General features: G+C 41.7%; 1 protein-coding gene across 1 annotated transcript in view; it reads right to left on the bottom strand.

Annotated features, from left to right (window-relative positions):
* Positions 1 to 369: 369 nt before the first annotated feature.
* Positions 370 to 22228, bottom strand: part of LOC311126373 (switch-associated protein 70-like) — a 29465-nt gene continuing 7606 nt past the window's right edge. Inside the window, exons 6-12 of the mRNA XM_084200381.1 lie at positions 20766 to 20874; positions 20380 to 20561; positions 3095 to 3202; positions 2584 to 2750; positions 1582 to 1780; positions 990 to 1086; positions 370 to 812 (exon numbers count right to left, since the gene is read on the bottom strand). Coding sequence (XP_084056507.1) covers positions 694 to 812; positions 990 to 1086; positions 1582 to 1780; positions 2584 to 2750; positions 3095 to 3202; positions 20380 to 20561; positions 20766 to 20874 — 981 coding nt within the window. The 3' untranslated portion in view covers positions 370 to 693. The remainder of the gene's footprint in view (positions 813 to 989; positions 1087 to 1581; positions 1781 to 2583; positions 2751 to 3094; positions 3203 to 20379; positions 20562 to 20765; positions 20875 to 22228) is intronic.

Genomic DNA, 22228 nt, shown 5'->3' with positions numbered 1-22228 from the left:
TTCCCACAGGCAAACCAGGAAATTACATTTTAAATGGTTCGATTGACAGAAAAAAATTCAATTTAATGAAATGTATAAAATATATATCAAGGCTGAGCATATCTAACCCAGAGCCATATATACATGCCATATCTATTTTATTTTAACCTTCACTACTCGCCTACTATTCTAACACATATAATTCTCACATCCCTCATCCATTAAAACAGACAGCAACAGTATAAAGAAATGTCTTTAAATATATTTTATAAGATGCGCTACTTATGCATTGCCATTTTAAATATAAAACATCTTATTACTTTAATCTTATTACTTTAAGTTTATTACTACTTTAATATTATTACATTCACATGACACTCACTTTATTTATTTTTATTTATTTTTTTACATATTATTCACTGAATATCTACAGCTATATTTCCTGGTTAAAGACCTCTGTTATCAGAATGGGCTAACACTTGGAATGTCAAAGCATTGGCACAGTAGGGTTGCAAAATTCCAGAAATCCCGGTTAGAAGATTACCAGAATTATGAGAAAATAAGCAGGAAATCCTGGACATTTTCAGAAAGTTTCCGGAATTTTGCAACTGTACACATGAGTTAATTCTCAACAACAATAAGACAACAGTATCCTGATGCTACAAGGTCACAGTAAGATGTCTGGACCATCGGGTAAGAAGCACCGTCTCTAGTCTACTGGGCTGACTGGTTGTGGTTCTTCCTCTCCTGCCAGGACTTCTTCCTCAGGTCCAGCTCAGTGTCTGTGAATGCTGCTGGGCCCCAGTTAGTCATCCTCTGTGGTCCTTTATCACCTTGACAGACAGACAGACAGACAGACAGACAGACAGAGGGAGAAAGAAAACATCACAGACTGTATTGAAACAACAGATCAATAGAATAAAGACATCAATAACATGGTAATATGAGTATGGAAAGAACAGAACAGAACATGAATATGCAGTGGAGGACATTCTACCATTCTTACTTACCTGGCTGGATGAGACGGACCAGCCCCTCGTGCTTGGCCACCTTGTCCTTCCAGCTCTTGGTCTTATTAGCTGCCTGCTCCAGTTTCATTCTCACCTCCTGTAACACAAACACACACATATATCTCAATGACGGCAAGTAGAAGTCCCTTTAAGTAATAAAGAAGTTATGATATTGTTCTTGAAGTAGAGACAGTTCTCAGTGAAATCACCACTAGATGGCAACAGAGTGCAAGGAGAGACCTCTATGATGGTTTTGTGTTGCGAGTAATTCAAGAAGAAGCCTAGTTTGGTGCCAAACCACTTTAGACGGTTGCGGTCAGTTGTGCTTACTGTCAGGGTGGTGGTCAGCCTTCCACTGACTCAACACTATCTTCAGCTGAATAAAGACCAGTGGTTGCTCACAGATAGACCTACAGCTACCAGCAACAACACAAGATAAAGACATATAGGTCTAAAGGAAGTACTTCCTGCCAATTTCTTTAAATCTTGTTTATGAAATGGCCTGGTAACACCTTACTTTAAGTGATGTGTTAATAGGGGACATGGTCCCTACTAGCAGCCATATTGAAACACAGACAGGGTGTTCTCTGACCTCGTACTGCTCCAGCGCTCCGTGCCTCTCTCTCTCAAGACTCTCCAGCTGCAGCATGGCTGCCTGCAGGGCCGTCTCCTTGGCCAGCCGCTCGCTCTCCAGCTCCTGCTTCTCAGCCTGGGTCTGGGAGATGGCCCTCTGCTGCTGCAGGTGGATCTGCTCCAGCTCTGCCCGCTTGGCTGACTCCTCCTCCAGAAGCCTGAGTACATGCAGAAACAGACACACCACATGAACCAATCACAGACAGACTCAAACAAATGCTGGGTGCAGATGCCTGAGAATGTGAACATTAACATCTATACACAGCCTACCGATACACAACTGTGCGATCTGTGTGTGTCGTGTGAAGTTGTGTCCCACATGGCACCCTTTTCCCTATATAGTGTACTACCTTTAATCAGTGCACGTACACTGAGTGTACAAAACATTAGGAACACCTGCTCTTTCCATGACATAGACTGCCCGGGTGCATCCAGGTGAAAGCTATGATCCCTTATTGATGTCACTTGTTAAATCCACTTCAGTCAGTGTAGATGAAAGGGAGGAGACAGGTTAAAGAAGGATTTCTAAGCCTTGAGACAATTGAGACATGGATTGTGTATGTGTGTCATTCAGAGGGTGAATGGGAAAGACAAAAGATTGAAGTGCCTTTGAATGGGGCATGGTAGTAGGTGCCAGGCGCACCGGTTTGTGTGTGTCAAGAACTGCAACGCTGCTGGGTTTTTCACGCTCAACAGTTTCCCGTGTGTATCAAGAATGTTCCACCACCCAAAGGACATCCAGCCTACTTGATACAACTGTGGGAAGCATTGGAGTCAACATGGGCCAGCATCCCTATGGAACGCTTTCGACACCTTGTGGAGTCCATGCCCGGACGAACTGAGGCTGTTCTGAAGGCAAAAAGGGGGGAGGAAATCACTATTAGGAAAGTGTTCCTAATGTTTTGTACACTCAGTGTAAGGCTACTGTCTATGAGTGTGTCAAGTGTGTGTTGTGCCTAACCTGGTCTGTAGTTTGCGCATGGTCTCCTCATCCTGCCTGGCCTGTCTCTCGTCCTCTAGTGCATCCTCCAGGCGGTGGTACATATCCTCCAGCTCCCTGACACGCTGCAGGTACTGCTCCAACTCACTGGACTTCTGGGCCACCTGCTCCTCCATCTGCTGACGCACCTGACGGAGGACAGTGGACACACACAGTTTGATATGATCATCTGGACTCACAGACATTAATGCACGGACACGCACACACACACTCGATCACAGTACAAAGTAGCATGTGCTGTGCATGTGTCATTCATTGGTGTTTAGTGTAGATTTTCCCAGATAACTCCATAAATAATACTGTTACTCATACTGTGAGTAATAGTAATAATAATAGTAATAATACTTTGTTATTCATCAAACGCAATGATTCAAAGTCATGAGAGAAGTCTCACTGAGCAATACGTTGTTGCACTCATTCTGAGTATGCACTTCCTGGAACAGAGCTAGAATGCAGCTTTGTGGTTGGTTACCATTTTCTCTCTCTCCAGGTCTGTTCTGTAGCGGTCCTGCAGGTCAGTCTGGGTCTGCTTTCTCCTCTGCTCCTCCAGAGTCGCTGTGGCCGCTGCCTCCTCCAGTTTCTGTCAGGAGCCAAGGGAGAGGAAGCCTTAACACTGGAAAAGGGACCCCCCCCCTTTTTTTTATGATACTTCCACTCTATGAGGTCCAAAGCATTTCAACGGCAAAATGAGGCCCAGGGAAATAAACACAGTGATTTATTAGACATACAGTGATGATTTAAAAAATAACATTAAAAAGACTGCATGGAGGCTTTAAGGAACATTATGAATTTAAGAAAATGCATTTCAAAAGAACAGAATGGCATATTTTGAGTGTTGCGCATGGAATCGCAGTAAATCTGCCAAAAAGTTATATTTTGAAATAGAGCTCAATGGGTCATTTTTAAGAGTAGTTTAGCAAGGATAGGTGATTTAGAAACTGCAGAATCTGCTCTTTCTGATACTATACATACATATATAGACATCACAACGTCTTACCTGCTTGTGACTCTGTAGGAGAATTTGAATGTCACTTTTTGGCTCTCCTTCCCCTGCCTCTGTGTCAAGATGTTCATTGATTATTGATTACCATTACCATAAGTATCTATCCATTTATCCTGCTACTGGTCATTATTACGTGAATATATTACCATTAGTGTATTACCATAAGTATTTATATACAGTGGGGGAAAAAAGTATTTAGTCAGCCACCAATTGTGCAAGTTCTCCCACTTAAAAAGATGAGAGAGGCCTGTAATTTTCATCATAGGTACACGTCAACTATGACAGACAAAATGAGAAAAAAAAATCCTGAAAATCACATTGTAGGATTTTTAATGAATTTATTTGCAAATTATGGTGGAAAATAAGTATTTGGTCAATAACAAAAGTTTCTCAATACTTTGTTATATACCCTTTGTTGGCAATGACACAGGTCAAACGTTTTCTGTAAGTCTTCACAAGGTTTTCACACACTGTTGCTGGTATTTTGGCCCATTCCTCCATGCAGATCTCCTCTAGAGCAGTGATGTTTTGGGGCTGTCGCTGGGCAACACAGACTTTCAACTCCCTCCAAAGATGTTCTATGGGGTTGAGATCTGGAGACTGGCTAGAATTTTGTTTCTGGTGTCCTTTGACAGCTCTTTGGTCTTGGCCATAGTGGAGTTTGGAGTGTGACTGTTTGAGGTTGTGGACAGGTGTCTTTTATACTGATAACAAGTTCAAACAGGTGCCATTAATACAGATAACGAGTGGAGGACAGAGGAGCCTCTTAAAGAAGAAGTTACAGGTCTGTGAGAGCCAGAAATCTTGCTTGTTTGTAGGTGACCAAATACTTACTTTCCACCATAATTTGCTAATAAATTCATTAAAAATCCTACAATGTGATTTTCTGGAAAGAAATGTCTCAATTTGTCTGTCATAGTTGACGTGTACCTATGATGAAAATTACAGGCCTCTCTCATCTTTTTAAGTGGGAGAACTTGCACAATTGGTGGCTGACTAAATACTTTTTTCCCCCCACTGTATTCCTGCTACCAGTCACTTTTCAGCCCTGTTTACATGTATATCCATCCACCTTTTAGGCCTACATTGACACTCTTGCACACACTCACCAACACCCACACACTTACATACACACAAACACCCTCCATTTATGTTGCTGCCATACTGTTTAATATTATTATTTATCCTGCTAACAGTTACTTTCTCCTAATATCTTGCCTACATGTACATATCTACCTCAAGTATATAGCTTCCTCTCTTATTTCTTATTTATCGTGGTTGTTTTCATTATACTATTTTGATATGTAATACTGCACTGTTGGGCAGGGCAGGGCTTGCAAGTTATGCATTTCACTGTACTTGTACATGTGACAAATAAAACTTCAAACTCCAAACTTGAAACTTTGAATTCCAAGCTGCGCTGTTAATCAGATTCTTCATATACAATTTATCAATAGATAATGTTCTCACCCATCAGACTATTAGCAACTGCTCCATGGGCGCCCAGTGTGGCAGCCCCCTGCTCCAACCTTTCCAGCCTGTATATGTGTGTGTGTCTTTCGGAAGGGTTGGGATAAAGCAGAAGTCACATTTTAGTTGGACCTTGTGTACATATGATGAATAAAGTGATCTTAATCTTAATCTATTGTCAATGTAATCTTGTCTTTAGGCTAACTCAATTATTATTATATGTGTGAAATTAATTTTTATATAGTTTAGGTGTAGTTTCGATGGGCCATCATCTGGCTGTCTGCCAGTGAATGACTGGCATTAAATAAGAGGCAGGGGGAAGCCATGTCCTCTTAAAATTGCTTATAACACAAATTCTGTCCGTGATATTAAGATTCTAACAACAACAGTGTGTTATATAGACTTATTTAGGAAAAATTAAAAAAATTGTTTTGAGTCAACGTGACAGTGTTAATTCAGCCCTTACACTCTCAACTACAGGTTACTTTAGGGAAACTGCTAGGGAAAATCCATCTCAATTCAACAGGCTTTAAAAATGAACTTGCCATTGAGTTTGGTCTAAAGGAGAAGAAACGGATATTGGACAGGCTGGTGCTTTTCAGTGGGACAGACAAGCTACAATCATTAGACTTATCAGACCGCTTTATCATATATTTAACCTTTATAATTGTCACAAAACAGCAACCAAATAATATAAAGAGATAAGGACTTCTTTCAATTGGACAGTGGTACTTGATCTAATTTGAGTCGAGAACTTGAATAGCAAAGAAAGACGCATAAGAAGAAAACCTGGGCCTCCAGATGCTGGTGCAAAGGGGGAAGTGGGTAGTCTGAGAGATCTAAATAACCAGTAGACCAGCACCGGAATACAGGCATCAGCTCTTTCACAGGTGTCCCTGAGCCAGCTACATTTGCATACGTTTTTTTTCCTTCTCTCAGATCTAATTAAAAACAAGGCAACATATCGTCCCCCACGAATGATGGTCCCCCGGTACCAGTTGAAAAAATGAATGGAAGTACTGCATACAGTGGGGGAAAAAAGTATTTAGTCAGCCATCAATTGTGCAAGTTCTCCCACTTAAAAAGATGAGAGGCCTGTAATTTTCATTATAGGTACACGTCAACTATGACAGACAAAATGAGAGAAAAAATTCCAGAAAATCACATTGTAGGATTTTTAATGAATTTATTTGCAAATTATGGTGGAAAGTAAGTATTTGGTCACCTACAAACAAGCAAGATTTCTGGCTCTCACAGACCTGTAACTTCTTCTTTAAGAGGCTCCTCTGTCCTCCACTCGTTACCTGTATTAATGGCACCTGTTTGAACTTGTTATCAGTATGAAAGACACCTGTCCACAACCTCAAAACAGTCACACTCCAAACTCCACTATGGCCAAGACCAAAGCGCTGTCAAAGGACACCAGAAACAAAATTGTAGACCTGCACCAGGCTGGGAAGACTGAATCTGCAATAGGTAGGCAGCTTGGTTTGAAGAAATCAACTGTGGGAGCAATTATTAGGAAATGGAAGACATACAAGACCACTGATAATCTCCCTCGATCTGGTGCTCCACGCAAGATCTCACCCCGTGGGGTCAAAATGATCACAAGAACGGTGAGCAAAAATCCCAGAACCACACGGGGGGACCTAGTGAATGACCTGCAGAGAGCTGGGACCAAAGTAACAAAGCCTACCATCAGTAACACACTACGCCGCCAGGGACTCAAAGCCTGCAGTGCCAGACGTGTCCCCCTGCTTAAGCCAGTACATGTCCAGGCCCGTCTGAAGTTTGCTAGAGTGCATTTGGATGATCCAGAAGAGGATTGGGAGAATGTCATATGGTCAGATGAAACCAAAATATAACTTTTTGGTAAAAACTCAACTCGTCGTGTTTGGAGGACAAAGAATGCTGAGTTGCATCCAAAGAACACCATACCTACTGTGAAGCATGGGGGTGGAAACATCATGCTTTGGGGCTGTTTTTCTACAAAGGGACCAGGACGACTGATCCGTGTGAAGGAAAGAATGAATGGGGCCATGTATCGTGAGATTTTGAGTGAAAACCTCCTTCCATCAGCAAGGGCATTGAAGATGTAACGTGGCTGGGTCTTTCAGCATGACAATGATCCCAAACACACCGCCCGGGCAACGAAGGAGTGGCTTCGTAAGAAGCATTTCAAGGTCCTGGAGTGGCCTAGCCAGTCTCCAGATCTCAACCCCATAGAACATCTTTGGAGGGAGTTGAAAGTCTGTGTTGCCCAGCGACAGCCCCAAAACATCACTGCTCTAGATGAGATCTGCATGGAGGAATGGGCCAAAATACCAGCAACAGTGTGTGAAAACCTTGTGAAGACTTACAGAAAACGTTTGACCTGTGTCATTGCCAACAAAGGGTATATACAGTGGGGAAAAAAAGTATTTAGTCAGCCACCAATTGTACAAGTTCTCCCACTTAAAAAGATGAGAGAGGCCTGTAATTTTCATCATAGGTACACGTCAACTATGACAGACAAAATGAGGAAAAAAAATCCAGAAAATCACATTGTAGGATTTTTAATGAATTTATTTGCAAATTATGGTGGAAAATAAGTATTTGGTCAATAACAAAAGTTTCTCAATATTTTGTTATATACCCTTTGTTGGCAATGACACAGGTCAAACGTTTTCTGTAAGTCTTCACAAGGTTTTCACACACTGTTGCTGGTATTTTGGCCCATTCCTCCATGCAGATCTCCTCTCGAGCAGTGATATTTTGGGGCTGTCGCTGGGCAACACAGACTTTCAACTCCCTCCAAAGAATTTCTATGGGGTTGAGATCTGGAGACTGGCTAGGCCACTCCAGGACCTTGAAATGCTTCTTACGAAGCCACTCCTTCGTTGCCCGGGCGGTGTGTTTGGGATCATTGTCATGCTGAAAGACCCAGCCACATTTCATCTTCAATGCCCTTGCTGATGGAAGGAGGTTTTCACTCAAAATCTCACGATACATGGCCCCATTCATTCTTTCCTTTACACGGATCAGTCGTCCTGGTCCCTTTGCAGAAAAACAGCCCCAAAGCATGATGTTTCCACCCCCATGCTTCACAGTAGGTATGGTGTTCTTTGGATGCAACTCAGCATTCTTTGTCCTCCAAACACGACGAGTTGAGTTTTTACCAAAAAGTTCTATTTTGGTTTCATCTGACCATATGACATTCTCCCAATCCTCTTCTGGATCATCCAAAGGCACTCTAGCAAACTTCAGACGGGCCTGGACATGTACTGTCTTAAGCAGGGGGACTGCAGGATTTGAGTCCCTGGCGGCGTAGTGTGTTACTGATGGTAGGCTTTGTTACTTTGGTCCCAGCTCTCTGGAGGTCATTCACTAGGTCCCCCCATGTGGTTCTGGGATTTTTGCTCACCGTTCTTGTGATCATTTTGACCCCACGGGGTGAGCTCTTGCGTGGAGCCCCAGATCGAGGGAGATTATCAGTGGTCTTGTATGTCTTCCATTTCCTAATAATTGCTCCCAAAGTTGATTTCTTCAAACCAAGCTGCTTACCTATTGCAGATTCAGTCTTCCCAGCCTGGTGCAGGTCTACAATTTTGTTTCTGGTGTCCTTTGACAGCGCTTTGGTCTTGGCCATAGTGGAGTTTGGAGTGTGACTGTTTGAGGTTGTGGACAGGTGTCTTTTATACAGATAACAAGTTCAAACAGGTGCCATTAATACAGGTAACGAGTGGAGGACAGAGGAGCCTCTTAAAGAAGAAGTTACAGGTCTGTGAGAGCAAGAAATCTTGCTTGTTTGTAGGTGACCAAATACTTATTTTCCACCATAATTTGCAAATAAATTCATTAAAAATCCTACAATGTGATTTTCTGGAATTTCTTTTCTCAATTTGTCTGTCATAGTTGACGTGTACCTATGATGAAAATTACAGGCCTCTCTCATCTTTTTAAGTGGGAGAACTTGCACAATTGGTGGCTGACTAAATACTTTTTTTCCCCACTGTAACAAAGTATTGAGAAACTTTTGTTATTGACCAAATACTTATTTTCCACCATCATTTGCAAAAAAATAAAAAAATAAAAAAATCCTACAATGTGATTTTCTGGATTTTTTGTTCTCATTTTGTCTGTCATAGTTGACGTGTACCTATGATGAAAATTACAGGCCTCTCTCATCTTTTTAAGTGGGAGAACTTGCACAATTGGTGGCTGACTAAATACTTATTTTCCCCACTGTATATGGAGAGTGTTTAGTGCCAAAAATTAGGGATTAAATACATATATAATTCCTGATATTACATTTTCATCAACGCTCTTATCCAGAGCGACTTATAGTTAGTGAGTGCATACATTTTTCATACCGGCCCCCCGTGGGAATTGAACCCACAATCCTGGCATTGCAAGCACCATGCTCTACCATCTGAGCTACAGGAGGCCCTCAGATATAGGACAGACATTTCAGAACAAACTTCCTTCCTTTTTTTTTTTGGGGGGGGGGGGGACTATCTGTTGTTCCATGTAGTGAATATGTTATTCAATACATTTGTATGGGTTAATAGCAGTAAGGCCAAATAACAATTTTCATCAAATAATTTGTATATATTTTTTTACACTTCAAGGGTAGGGTTGAATGGCGGGAACCCGGTTACCGAGATTTACCGGGATTTACCGCTCAAAACCACTCCCTTTTCCCGGGATAAATAACTGTGAGAAACCAGTAAATGATAATAAATAATTTATATGAACAGCATGGCGTGAAATGGAACTGTTAAATCATATGCGATGTCTAAATCTGGCTTCTCTACAGCCTCTGCATGATGAATCATCAACGCTCAGGGTGGGGACAGACTGCCCATCTCAGTATGGAGCGCTGTTCACAATGCATGTAGACCTATCATCATGGTAACTTTTTTTCTTGTGACAGGTAGGCCTACATTTGCTGCAGCATAGCTTATGCTACAGTAATATAAAGACCAAATGCGCATCTAATTTACCCTTCTCCATCTGGCTTTCGGGGGTCTCTTTATTTTTTAATTGTAAAGATTTGTTTTCTTAAATTGCAGCTGCAGTGTTAAAACAGCCTATCACTCGAATATTGTTTTTGTAAATCAGTGCATGCGCGAGCACTCTCTCACAGTCTTTCTCTCTCTCCAACTCCATTCAAATTGCATCCAAAATAGATAACGCTGTTCTAGATAAAAATGTAGCCCTAGTGCCTTGCAAAAGTATTCACCCCCCTTGGCATTTTCCCTATTTTGTTGCATTACAACCTGTAATTTAAAAGGATTTTTATTTGGATTTCATGTAATGGACAAGTGAAATGAAAAAAATGAATAACGGAAAAGTGGTGCGTGCATATGTATTCACCCCCTTTGCTATGAAGCCCCTAAATATGATCTGGTGCAACCAATTACCTTCAGAAGTCACATAATTAGTTAAATAAAGTCCACCTGTGTGCAATCTAAGTGTCACATGATCTGTCACATGATCTCAGTATATATACACCTGTTCTGAAAGGCCCCAGAGTCTGCAACACCACTAAGCAAGGGGCACCACCAAGCAAGCGGCACCATGAAGACCAAGGAGCTCTCCAAACAGGTCAGGGACAAAGTTGTGGAGAAGTACAGATCAGGGTTGGGTTATAAATAAATATCAGAAACTTTGAACATCCCACGGAGCACCATTAAATCCATTATTTAAAAAATGGAAAGAATATGGCACCACAACAAACCTGCCAAGAGAGGGCCACCCACCAATACTCACGGCCCAGGCAAGGAGGACATTAATCAGAGAGGCAACAAAGAGACCAAAGATAACCCTAAAGGAGCTGCAAAGCTCCACAGCGGAGATTGGAGTATCTGTCCATAGGACCACGTTAAGCCGTACACTCCACAGAGCTGGGATTTACGGAAGAGTGGCCAGAAATAAGCCATTGCTTAAAGAAAAAAAAAGCAAACACGTTTGGTGTTCGCCAAAAGGCATGTGGGAGACTCCCCAAACATATGGAAGAAGGTACTCCGGTCAGATGATACTAAAATTGAGCTTTTTGGCCATCAAGGAAAACGCTATGTCTGGCGCAAACCCAACACCTCTCATCACCCCGAGAACACCATCCCCACAGTGAAGCGTGGTGGTGGCAGCATCATGCTGTGGGGATGTTTTTCATTGGCAGGGACTGGGAAACTGGTCAGAATTGAAGGAATGATGGATGGCGCTAAATACAGGGAAATTCTTGAGGGAAACCTGTTTCACTCTTCCAGAGATTTGAGACTGGGACGGAGGTTCACCTTCCAGCAGAACAATGACCCTAAGCATACTGGTAAAGCAGTTTTGCCTTGTAGAATGGGCAAAAATCCCAGTGGCTAGATGTGCCAAGCTTATAGAGACATACCCCAAGAGACTTGCAGCTGTAATTTGTCTTATTTCTTGTTCGTTTCACAAAAAAAAATATTTAGCATCTTCAAGTGGTAGGCATGTTGTGTAAATCAAATGATACAAACCCCCCACAAATCCATTTTAATACCAGGTTGTAAGGCAACAAAATAGGAAAAATGCCAAGGGGGGTGAATACTTTCACAAGCCACTGTATAGATGTCGTAGCCTACCTCTTTCAGGTAATAAATTCAATGCAGTATTAGCCTTATATTTAGCTAATTATCGATGGTTATGCATAATAAGCTTCTAACTTATAGCCTCTGTCTCTTGCACAATTCGCACACCCTGTACTCCGCTGGCCTCTCTCCTTAAATAACGCTCCTGAGCTCTTGGAGTTCTATGCAGGAAACAATAGACTGAATAGCTTGCTGGACATCGTTTTTTTTTCTTTTCATTTGTTATACCAATAGACTATTCGAAGAGGAACGCAAGCTCTTGTTTGTTGAACGTTAAATACAGCAGCCAAAAGAACTCACGGGTTGTTTGAAAGAAGAGCGAACGCACGATTGCGGTAGGCTATAGCAGTTATTTATTCAGACCCATAACCATTCAATTTTCGTGAAGAGAAGTGAAAGCCGTCTGCATCTAATTATAGTCCTATATTATTCAAGGGTGACATTAGAATGATGACGATAAGGACAATGAAACTTATTAAATTTTGAACTGTTGAAAGCGAGGATGGAATAAAGCAACAATAGAGAGAGAAAGAGGAGGTAGGCTAATAACAATAGGATAAATATTATGAAAGGTAGGCCTATATATGCGTCAGCCTACTAATTATACAAATAGGCCCTATTATAATTCAAAATTAAAATCTAATTCGCTAGCCTATACTTGTAACTTTGTAGGCCGCATGTGCTGCACCAGAATTGCATGTTCTCTCCCTGCTTTATCATGGTTTGAACAATGTGCGCATGTCCAGCCCATATAATACAGTACAGTAATACAGTTCACACTCAAAAAGATTAGCCTACATGAGCTAGTTTCATTTATTTACCCAAGAGAGCATATAGCTAGCTACATCTATGGGCTATGTTTTTCTGTCATGTGTAATGTGCAGTAGCCTATATCATATGTATATTGGATAACGACACAATCATTTGGGCTTGGGCTCATTAAATGTCTTTAATGTAAGGCTCATAAAATGTATTTAATGTATGGCTCATCAGGCTCAGTGTCACGACTTCCTCCGAAGCTGCCTCCTTTCCTTGTTCGGGCAGGCTTCGGCGTTCGTCGTCACCGGCCTTCTAGCCACTGCCGGTCCATATCTCATCATTTAATTTGTTTTGTCTTGTCTATTACACACACACCTGGTTCATATCCCCTCATTAGTACATGTATAAGTATTCCCTCTGCCCCCCTTGTCCCTGTGGGTGATTGTTTATTGTGAGGAGAGAGTAGCTCGGTTGAGCTACGTTTATTTTGTATTGCCGGGGTATATTTTCCCCGTGTGCCTGTTTTGTTCCAGTGCGCCTGTTTTGCGCACTGGACTGTTTGACGCTATCCAGCATAACTCTGTGCAACGGAATAAACTCTGCATTCTGTGATTTACCCTCCTGCGCCAGACTCCTTCAAATCACCTATCACACTCAGGTAGCATCAGGGTTGAATTTTCAATCAAAGCTCTAATCAAATTCAGACAGGCCTATTTATATGCTTTATAATGCTTTTGTATGACACTTGGCAGGAAATACCGGGTTACCCGGGAGAAAAGTGATTTATTCTCAGGATGGAACAATTGTAAAATACCAGGAAAAACTTAAACCCTATTCAAGGGGTCTTAAAATTCAAAATCAAATAGGAAAATGATCCTTGGTATGACCTTCTTAAAACAATTCCATTTAGCTTAGTAGAACGCTGCTGGGTTTTTCACGTTCAACAGTTTCCCATGTGTATCAAGAAAGGACATCCGGCCAACTTGACACTGTGGGAAGCATTGGCGTCAAAATGGGCCAGCATCCCTGTGGAACGCTTTCGACACCTTGTAGAGTACATGCCCTGACAAATTGAAGCTGTTCTGTGGGCAAAAGGGGTGCAACTCAATATTAGGAAGGTGTTCCTAATGTTTTGTAGTCTCAGTGTCTATGCATTTATGTGCCAAACCATGCCCACGTGAATGTTTATTGGTCAATAGAGGCCATGTTGTTTTAGGTACTAGTCTGAAAATGTGTATTGAGAGACCTTTGTCCATAGATGCCACATATCAAGTTTCGTGCAGATCGGTAATTTGGTACCAGAAGAGTAGTGTTTTAAGTCTTTTTCACAAAATTCAAAATGGCGGAAAATCCATCATGGTGGACCTTATGTGTCCTTGAAGCAAAATTGTTCCTTTTGAGGAAAGGGACCTATGTACCGAATTGTATGACTTTAGGTCAAACAGGGTGAGGGGTGTGACCTTCCTAAATTTGCATTTTCATTCTGTTGTTATAGAGCCACTATCTGGCCAATCAGTGTACTTTTGTAAATGCCGGATCTCTATAGCAAGACGCATCATTCACCCAAGTTGTCAAAATCGGGCCAATGCTGTCTGAGATATCACATCTGACTAACGTATGAACGTACGAATGTACTAACGGACGGAGACAGATCCACAGTCCCCTTCCTGATTTCATAGTGGGGGAACAATGATCTGTTTCTGATATTCATAAACATTTCTAACATAATATGCTTCATTCACTGCAGTTGGGAATTCCGGTAAGTTCTCTACAAGTTTTACACAAGTTAAACATGGGTCAAGGTTAAGCATGAGACTTCACGGAATGGTGTTCATTAATGAGGAACTGAAACTCCTCTGGGAGTAACAGAAACAACAGCCCCTGTCACGCCCTGACTCAGGGGACTCTTATATGTTGAGTCAGGGTGTGTATATCTATGTTGGCCGGTGTGGTTCCCAATCAGAGGCAGCTGTCACTCGTTGTCTCTGATTGGGGATCATACTTAGGCAGCCTATTGGCACTAGGTAGTTGTGGGATCTTGTTCCGTGTGTAGGCTTGTTTGTGTGTAGCCTTTGGACTTCACGTGTCGTTTGGTTTGTTGTTTTGTCGTGTGTTTATCATTTGAATAAACATGTACGCATTTCACGCTGCGCCTTGGTCTGACCCGTCCTTGAACGAACGTGACAGCCCCCATAACCCCCGCCCCCACAAGCAATACTATGAGAGCACCTGAGCCGTGTGACAAACAACAAATAAACCTTCACTAAATAAATTGTTAATCAAAACAGCAATACTTAACTGTAAACGTAATATTTATTTACATGTAAAAAAAAATATATATATAGGGTATGGGAGAAAGCAAGTAGGTAGAGATAGAGAGAGAGAGGCTTTCCTTGACTCAGGAAAGGGAGAGTGGGTAAGTGCTGATCTTTCATTCCATTATAATTGAATGCAGTAAAGAGTAGAGAGAAAACTCCACCATATAATCAGCCTATTGTCTTTAACTGTCACACCTCCTTCACACACCCACTGGACTTTTCCATCAAGTGCTTTCACCACAGACTTGAGAAGTAGTGAAGCATTTTAAAAAAATACTGTAACAGGCTCATTATAATATATGTTGTACCTCCAGGAGTAGGCTACCTGTAAAATGACATCATGGATCATGTTAACTGAGGTCAGTCGACAACTGGTAGTATAAATCCTAAACTGCTATAATAACCCTACTATATCACTACTACAATCACCCCTGATGGACCATGAATATGTCCGATTTGTCTGGGTTGTCTCAGCTAAGAGAGGGGAAGAATGTATGACAGGTCTGTGTAAAATGCTTGGGAACAGGCCTGGATGAGGACAGGACCTGTAGCTTTGACAACAGAATACAATCAACATTCTTAGTGTTCATTCTTAAGGGGCCACTGCCCTAAGGCAGAAAAGTTAACTGTCATTTACAGCAGACAAACAGAGGACAATAAAAATGTGATTAGTAACAGGGAGAGGTGTGAGGATTCCCTGTCCTGAGAGGACAGGTCATTTTCTAGTGGGGTTTATAGTTCTGAATGAAAGGGGATTTAACACTCTGAATAACATTTTTATGACAAGTAGTGTAAAGCTACATAGCACTTATGTGAGAGTGAGAGCAGGAGAGAGAGAGAAAGAGAGAGACAGAAAGCGAGAGAGGGAGACAGAGGGTCTACTATATAAATTGATGGAAAGCGGTGTTGGGGGAAAAACATACGACATTATAAAATCCATGTACACAAACAACAAGTGTGTGGTTAAAATGGGCAAAAAACAAACATACTTCTTTCCAATGGGCCGTGGGATGAGACAGGGATGCAGCTTGAGCCTCACCCTCTTCAACATATACAGTCGTGGTCAAAAGTTTTGAGAATGACACAAGTATTGGTCTTCACAAAGTTTGCTGCTTCAGTGTTTTTAGATATTTTTGTCAGATGTTACTACAGTTTACTGAAGTATAATTACAAGCATTCCATAAGTGTCAAAGGCTTTTACTGACAATTACATTAAGTTTAGGCAAAGAGTCAATATTTGCAGTGTTGACCCTTCTTTTTCAAGACCTCTGCAATCTGCCCTGGCATGCTGTCAATTAACTTCTGGGCCACATCCTGACTGATGGCAGCCCATTCTTGCATGCTTGGAGTTTGTCAGAATTTGTGGGTTTTTGTTTGTCCACCCGCCTCTTGAGGATTGACCACAAGTTCTCAATGGGATTAAGGTCTGGGGAGTTTCCTGGCCATGGACCCAAAATGTCGATGTTTTGTTCCCCGAGCCACTTAGTTATCACTTTTGCCTTATGGCAAGGTGCTCCATCATGCTGGAAAAGGCATTGTTCGTCACCAAACTGTTCTTGGATGGTTAGGAGAAGTTGCTCTCGGAGGATGTGTTGGTACCATTCTTTATTCATGGCTGTGTTCTTAGGCTAAATTGTGAGTGAGCCCACTCCCTTGGCTGAGAAGCAACCCCACACATGAATGGTCTCAGGATGCTTTACTGTTGGCATGACACAGGACTGATGGTAGCGCTCACCTTGTCTTCTCCGGACAAGCTTTTTTCCGGATGCCCCAAACAATCAGAAAGGGGATTCATCAGAGAAAATTACTTTACCCCAGTCCTCAGCAGTCCAATCCCTGTACCTTTTGCAGAATATCAGTCTGTCCCTGATGTTTTTCCTGGAGAGAAGTGGCTTCCTCGCTGCCCTTCTTGACACCAGGCCATCCTCCAAAAGTATTTGCCTCACTGTGCGTGCAGATGCACTCACACCTGCCTGCTGCTATTCCTGAGCAAGCTCTGCACTGGTGGTGCCCCGTCCCGCAGCTGAATCAACTTTAGGAGACAGTCCTGGCGCTTGCTGGACTTTCTTGGGCGTCCTGAAGCCTTCTTCACAACAATTGAACCTCTCTCCTTGAAGTTCTTGATGATCCGATAAATGGTTGATTTAGGTGCAATCTTACTAGCAGCAATATCCTTGCCTGTGAAGCCCATTTTGTGCAAAGCAATGATGACGGCACGTGTTTCCTTTCAGGTAACCATGGTTAACAGAGGAAGAACAATGATTTCAAGCACCACCCTCCTTTTAAAGCTTCCAGCCTGTTATTCTAACTCAATCAGCATGACAGAGTGATCTCCAGCCTTGTCCTCGTCAACACTCTTAACGAGAGAATCACTGACATGATGTCAGCTGGTCCTTTTGTGGCAGGGCTGAAATGCAGTGGAAATGTTTTTTTGGGGGATTAAGTTCATTTTCATGGCAGAGGGACTTTGCAATTAATTGCAATTCATCTGATCACGCTTCGTAACATTCTGGAGTATATGCAAATTGCCATCATAAAAACTGAGGCAGCAGACTTTGTGAAAATTTATATTTGTGTCATTCTCAAAACGTTTGACCACGACTGTACTGTATATCAACGAATTGTTGAGGGCACTAGAACATTCTGCAACACCCGGCCTCACCTACTAGAATTTGAGTCAAATGTCTACTGTTTGCTGATGATCTGGTTCTTCTGTCCCCAACCAAAGAGGACCTACAGCAGTACCTAGATCTTCTGCACAGATTCTGTCAGACCTGAGCCCCAACAGTGAATCTCATTAAGACAAAAATAATGGTGTTCCAAAAATGGTCCAGCTGCGCGGATCACAAATACAAATTCCATTTAGACACCCTAGAGCACACAAAAAACTATACCTACCTCGGGCTAAACATCAGCACCACAGGTAACGTCCACAAAGCTGTGACCGATCTGAGAGGCAAGGCAAGAAGGGCCTTTACGCCATCAAAAGGAACATAGAATTAAATATCCCAATTTGGATCTGTCGAAAAATACTTGAATCAGTTATAGAACCCATTTCCCTTTATGGTTGTGAGGTCTGGGGTCCGCTCACCAACCAATAATTCACAAAATGGGACAAACACCAAATCTACAACTTAAAACACCAAATAATATATGCAGAGCAGAATTAGAACAATACCCGCTAATTATCAAGATCCAGAAAAGAGCTGTTCAATTCTAGGACCACCTAAAAGGATGCGATTCCCAAACCGTTTCATAACAAAGCCATCACCTACAGAGAGATGAGAAGAGAAGGGTCCCCTCTAGGGATGGGCAAGATAAATAAAGTACTTGAGGACTTGAACTGACGTCAAAACTTTATCTTTAACCAGAGATCTCATTTTTTCCAATACTGTAAAACTATTTGGTCAAAAAAGACAACGTTAATTTGCTTTGACTCTAGTGTTCCATTTGTACATGTGCATTTGCAAAACGAAACCAAAAATAAACCAAGACAAACATCGCACAGTTCTGCACCCTAAATTCCCTTTCCCCTCCTTGTCTCACTCATTCAATTGCGTTCCGACTGCTCCCTCTACACACGCGTGCTGTGTGTGCCAACATAAATAAATGCCTATAAAAACGTATCTAACTGATGGGATACACAGGTTACATTCCTTGCCAAATGACGACAGTTTTATCACAAATTCTTAATGGACTGGTTGACTGAAGTAGGGAAATATGTGTTCCAACAATGAGCTGCAGTTTTGGAATAATTGCGTCATTTTCCGTTTAGGCTACTTTGCGGTTGTCACTAATTACTATGCTATATCGTAAAAATTAATGAAACCCATTATTAGCTTTTTGGTGTTAATTTAAGGTTGGGCTAGGCATAAGATTAACAGTGTGGTTAGGGTTAAGGATTAGGTTTAAAATCAGATTTTAAGAAACAAAATTGTAGAAACAGGCAGGGTTTATGACTTTGTGGCTGTGGTAACTAACGTTAGTGACGACTCTACTTTGCAAACTGCTAGTGCCACTAGTAGTGGCGTTTAGAATTGGTCAGCCTAGGCATAGACAAGTTCCACACTGAAAATATGCTAAAACTTTTGTTTGATAAAGACAAAGAGCACATTTTCATCAGAATCATTAAGCCTAGGCCTACTCACCAAACAGATGTCCTGGCCATAATTCATCCCTATGTAGAATTGTTAATCCATTTGGAAAATTACAAGGAACAGGTATAATAAATTAAATCGAACGTCTGTATATTGAAAAGAAGACAGAGTTTGGTTTGTAACCCTGAAAAATGTGTCTTCAAATTGAGCTCTGTTTCAAATTATCACTCTTTGCACTATTGTGTTATATTTTATTCTGTTATATTACATCATGTTTTGTTTACTATAAAATAGGTGTCGAATGTGATAAGGGCAAGGGCTCAGGAAATAAGAGCATCTTGTCTGCTAAATTAACAAAACAAGGATATGCCATTGCACAGCCATAGACTTCTACAAGCCAGCGCCACACTGTTGAGGCTACTACCTTTTTGAAGATTGTGTTCCACGACATAATATAGCCAGTTACAGTTTCAATAAATTAATCTTAAATGGCACTTGTGTTTTTTATTGACTGAATATATATGAGGCAATTTGGCAATTAGGATTCGTTATCTGTAACATTCTGATAAATTAGGCATTGTTGCTCATTGTTGACATATTCTGTAGATAAATATGCACATATTTTTTTTGTGTACTCTAAAAAAACATGAGAGTCAAATGCCCATCCCTAGTCCCCTCAGCAAGCTGGTCCTGGGGCTCTGTTCACAAACACAAACAGACCCCACAGAGCCACATGACAGCAACACAATTAGACCCAATGAAATCATGAGACAACAAAAATATTATTACTTGACACATTGAAAATAACTAACCAAAAAACAAAGCAAACTAGAATGATATTTGGCCCTAAACAGACAGTACACAGTCACAGAATACCTGACCAATGTGACTGACCCCAAATTAAGAAAAGCTTTGACTACCGACTCAGTGAGCATAGCCTTGCTATTGAGAGGCCGCCGTAGGCAGACCTGGCTCTCGAGAGAAGACGGGCTATGTGCACACTACCCACAAAATGAGGTGGAAAGTGAGCTGCACCATATTAGAGACAATTATTTCCCTCAGATTACACAGACCCACAAAGAAGTTGAAAACAAATCAAATTTTGATAAACTCCCATATCTATCAGATGAAATACCACTGTGTGCCATCACAGCAGCAATATTTGTGACCTGTTGCCACAAAAAAAGGGCAACCAGTGAAGCACAAAAACCATTGTAAATACAACCCATATTTATTTATTTTCTCTTTTGTACTTCAACTATTTGCACATTATTACAACACTGTACATAGCCATAATATATCATTTGAAATGTCTCTATTATTTTACTGTTAATTTCTGATTGTTTATTTCACTTTTGTTTATTATCTATTTCACTTGCTTTGGCAATGTAAACATGTTTCCCATGCCAATAAAGCCCTCTGAATTTTATTGACAGAGAGGAGAGGGACAGAGGGAGCAAAACACAGAGAGCGAGAGAGAGAGAGAGGGACAGAGAAATAGACAGTACCTTCCTCATAGACTCCAGCTGTCTATGCTTGTTTTCATTGGCTGTCTGCAGCAGCCTCATCCTCTCCTCCAGCTCCCCCTGCTCAGCCTGCTGTTTCTGCCTGAGCTCCCTGCGCCGCAGCCTGGCCTCACGGTGCGGAGAGGGCAGGCCCAACCTCAGCTGCTGGATGCATGTTTGGATGGCTAGGAGGGGAGGAGAGGAGAGGGGAGTCCGGCTGGCTGCTTTATCTACTGCAGCGACCCACACCCTGATAAACACACAGCTGGGACAGAGCGATGTGAGAGCAAGTTCCTCTGATATTTAAAAATAAACCCTAATGTGGTGAGATAAAAGCTGTGCTGTTTACAGAATCTGTTAGGATGGTGGTGAGGGATTGGACGCTTTACCTTGGATCCATTCTTGTTTCCTCTTCTTATCCGATGCGCTGATCTCAAAGCTTTTGTCGCTGCACTTGACTATAAAGAGGCATTTCTTCCCCTCCTTGTCTGGTAGAGACTGCAGAGAGAACAAGACTTCACACACACTAACCGCACACTTCCTTGTGTTTGACCATTAACCCTCTAGAGTCTAAGCCCGGTCTAAGCTGGGGGAGGGGGGGGGTTCTAAGCTAACATATGGAATTGTTTTAAGATGGTCATACCAAGGATCATTTAGCTATTTGATTTAGAATTTTAAGACCCCTTAAGGTATAATACTTGTTTTTAAATACATATATTGTTTGATGAAACATTTAATTTGTGACTCATTTCAGGAAACTAGGCATATGTCACACGTCACTACTTCACAGGAGAGCCATTTGAACTTCAACTTTTTTTTTTTAATCAAAATGCGTTTTTTGGCAAAATGCGTTTTTTGGCAGAAATGCCTTCTGGAACATGTGAACTTTCATGTGCCTTAATAACAAACTTGTATGCCATCTGTAAATATGAATAAAATTGTTAAATTACGAGCCTAGTTGGTTTAGCCACAGATAGGAACCTTCCCGCTAGCCATGATTGGCTGAGATAATGGATGGGCTGGACATGCCGAGAGATGAGTTCGGATTGGTTTGCCATGTAGCACGCTTCTGTCTATAACATGAGCTGGTCAGTATGTGTACAGTACCAGTCAAAAAAGTTTGGACACACCTACTCATTCAAGGGTTTATCTTCATTTTTACTATTTTAAACATTTTAGAATAATAGTGAAGACATCAAAACTATGAAATAACACATATGGAAACATGTAGTAACCCAAAAAGTGTTAAACTAATCAAAATATATTTTAGATTTTAGATTATTCAAAGTAGCCACCCTTTGCCTTGATGACAGCTTTGCACACTCTTGGCATTCTCTCAACCAGCTTCACCTGGAATGCTTTTCCAATAGTCTTGAAGGAGTTCCCACATATGCTGAGCACTTGTTGGCTGCTTTTCCTTCACTCTGCCGTCCTACTCATCCCAAACCATCTCAATTGGGTTGAGGTTGGGTGATTGTGGAGGCCAGGTCACCTGATGCAGCATTCCCATCACTCTCCTTCTTGGTCAAATAGCCCTTACACAGCCTGGAGGTGTGTTGGGTCATTGTCCTGTTGAAAAATAAATGATAGTCCCACTAAGCGCAAACCAGATGGGATGGCGTATCGCTACAGAATGCTGTGATGCCATGCTGGTTAAGTGTGCCTTGAATTCTAAATAAATCACTGACTGTGTCACCAGCAAAGCACCTCCACACCATCACACCTCCTCCTCCATGCTTCACGGTGGGAACCACACATGCGGCGATCATCCATTCACATACTCTGCGTCTCACAAAGACACGGCAGTTGGAACCAAAAATCTCAAATTTGGACTCATCAGACCAAAGGACAG

The sequence above is a fragment of the Coregonus lavaretus genome (assembly GCF_964263955.1).
Source record: "Coregonus lavaretus genome assembly, contig: HAP1_SCAFFOLD_172, whole genome shotgun sequence".
Taxonomy (NCBI): Eukaryota; Metazoa; Chordata; class Actinopteri; order Salmoniformes; family Salmonidae; genus Coregonus; species Coregonus lavaretus.
The sequence above is the reverse complement of the archived record's forward strand: the minus strand, read 5'-3'. Positions and strand labels throughout refer to the sequence as shown.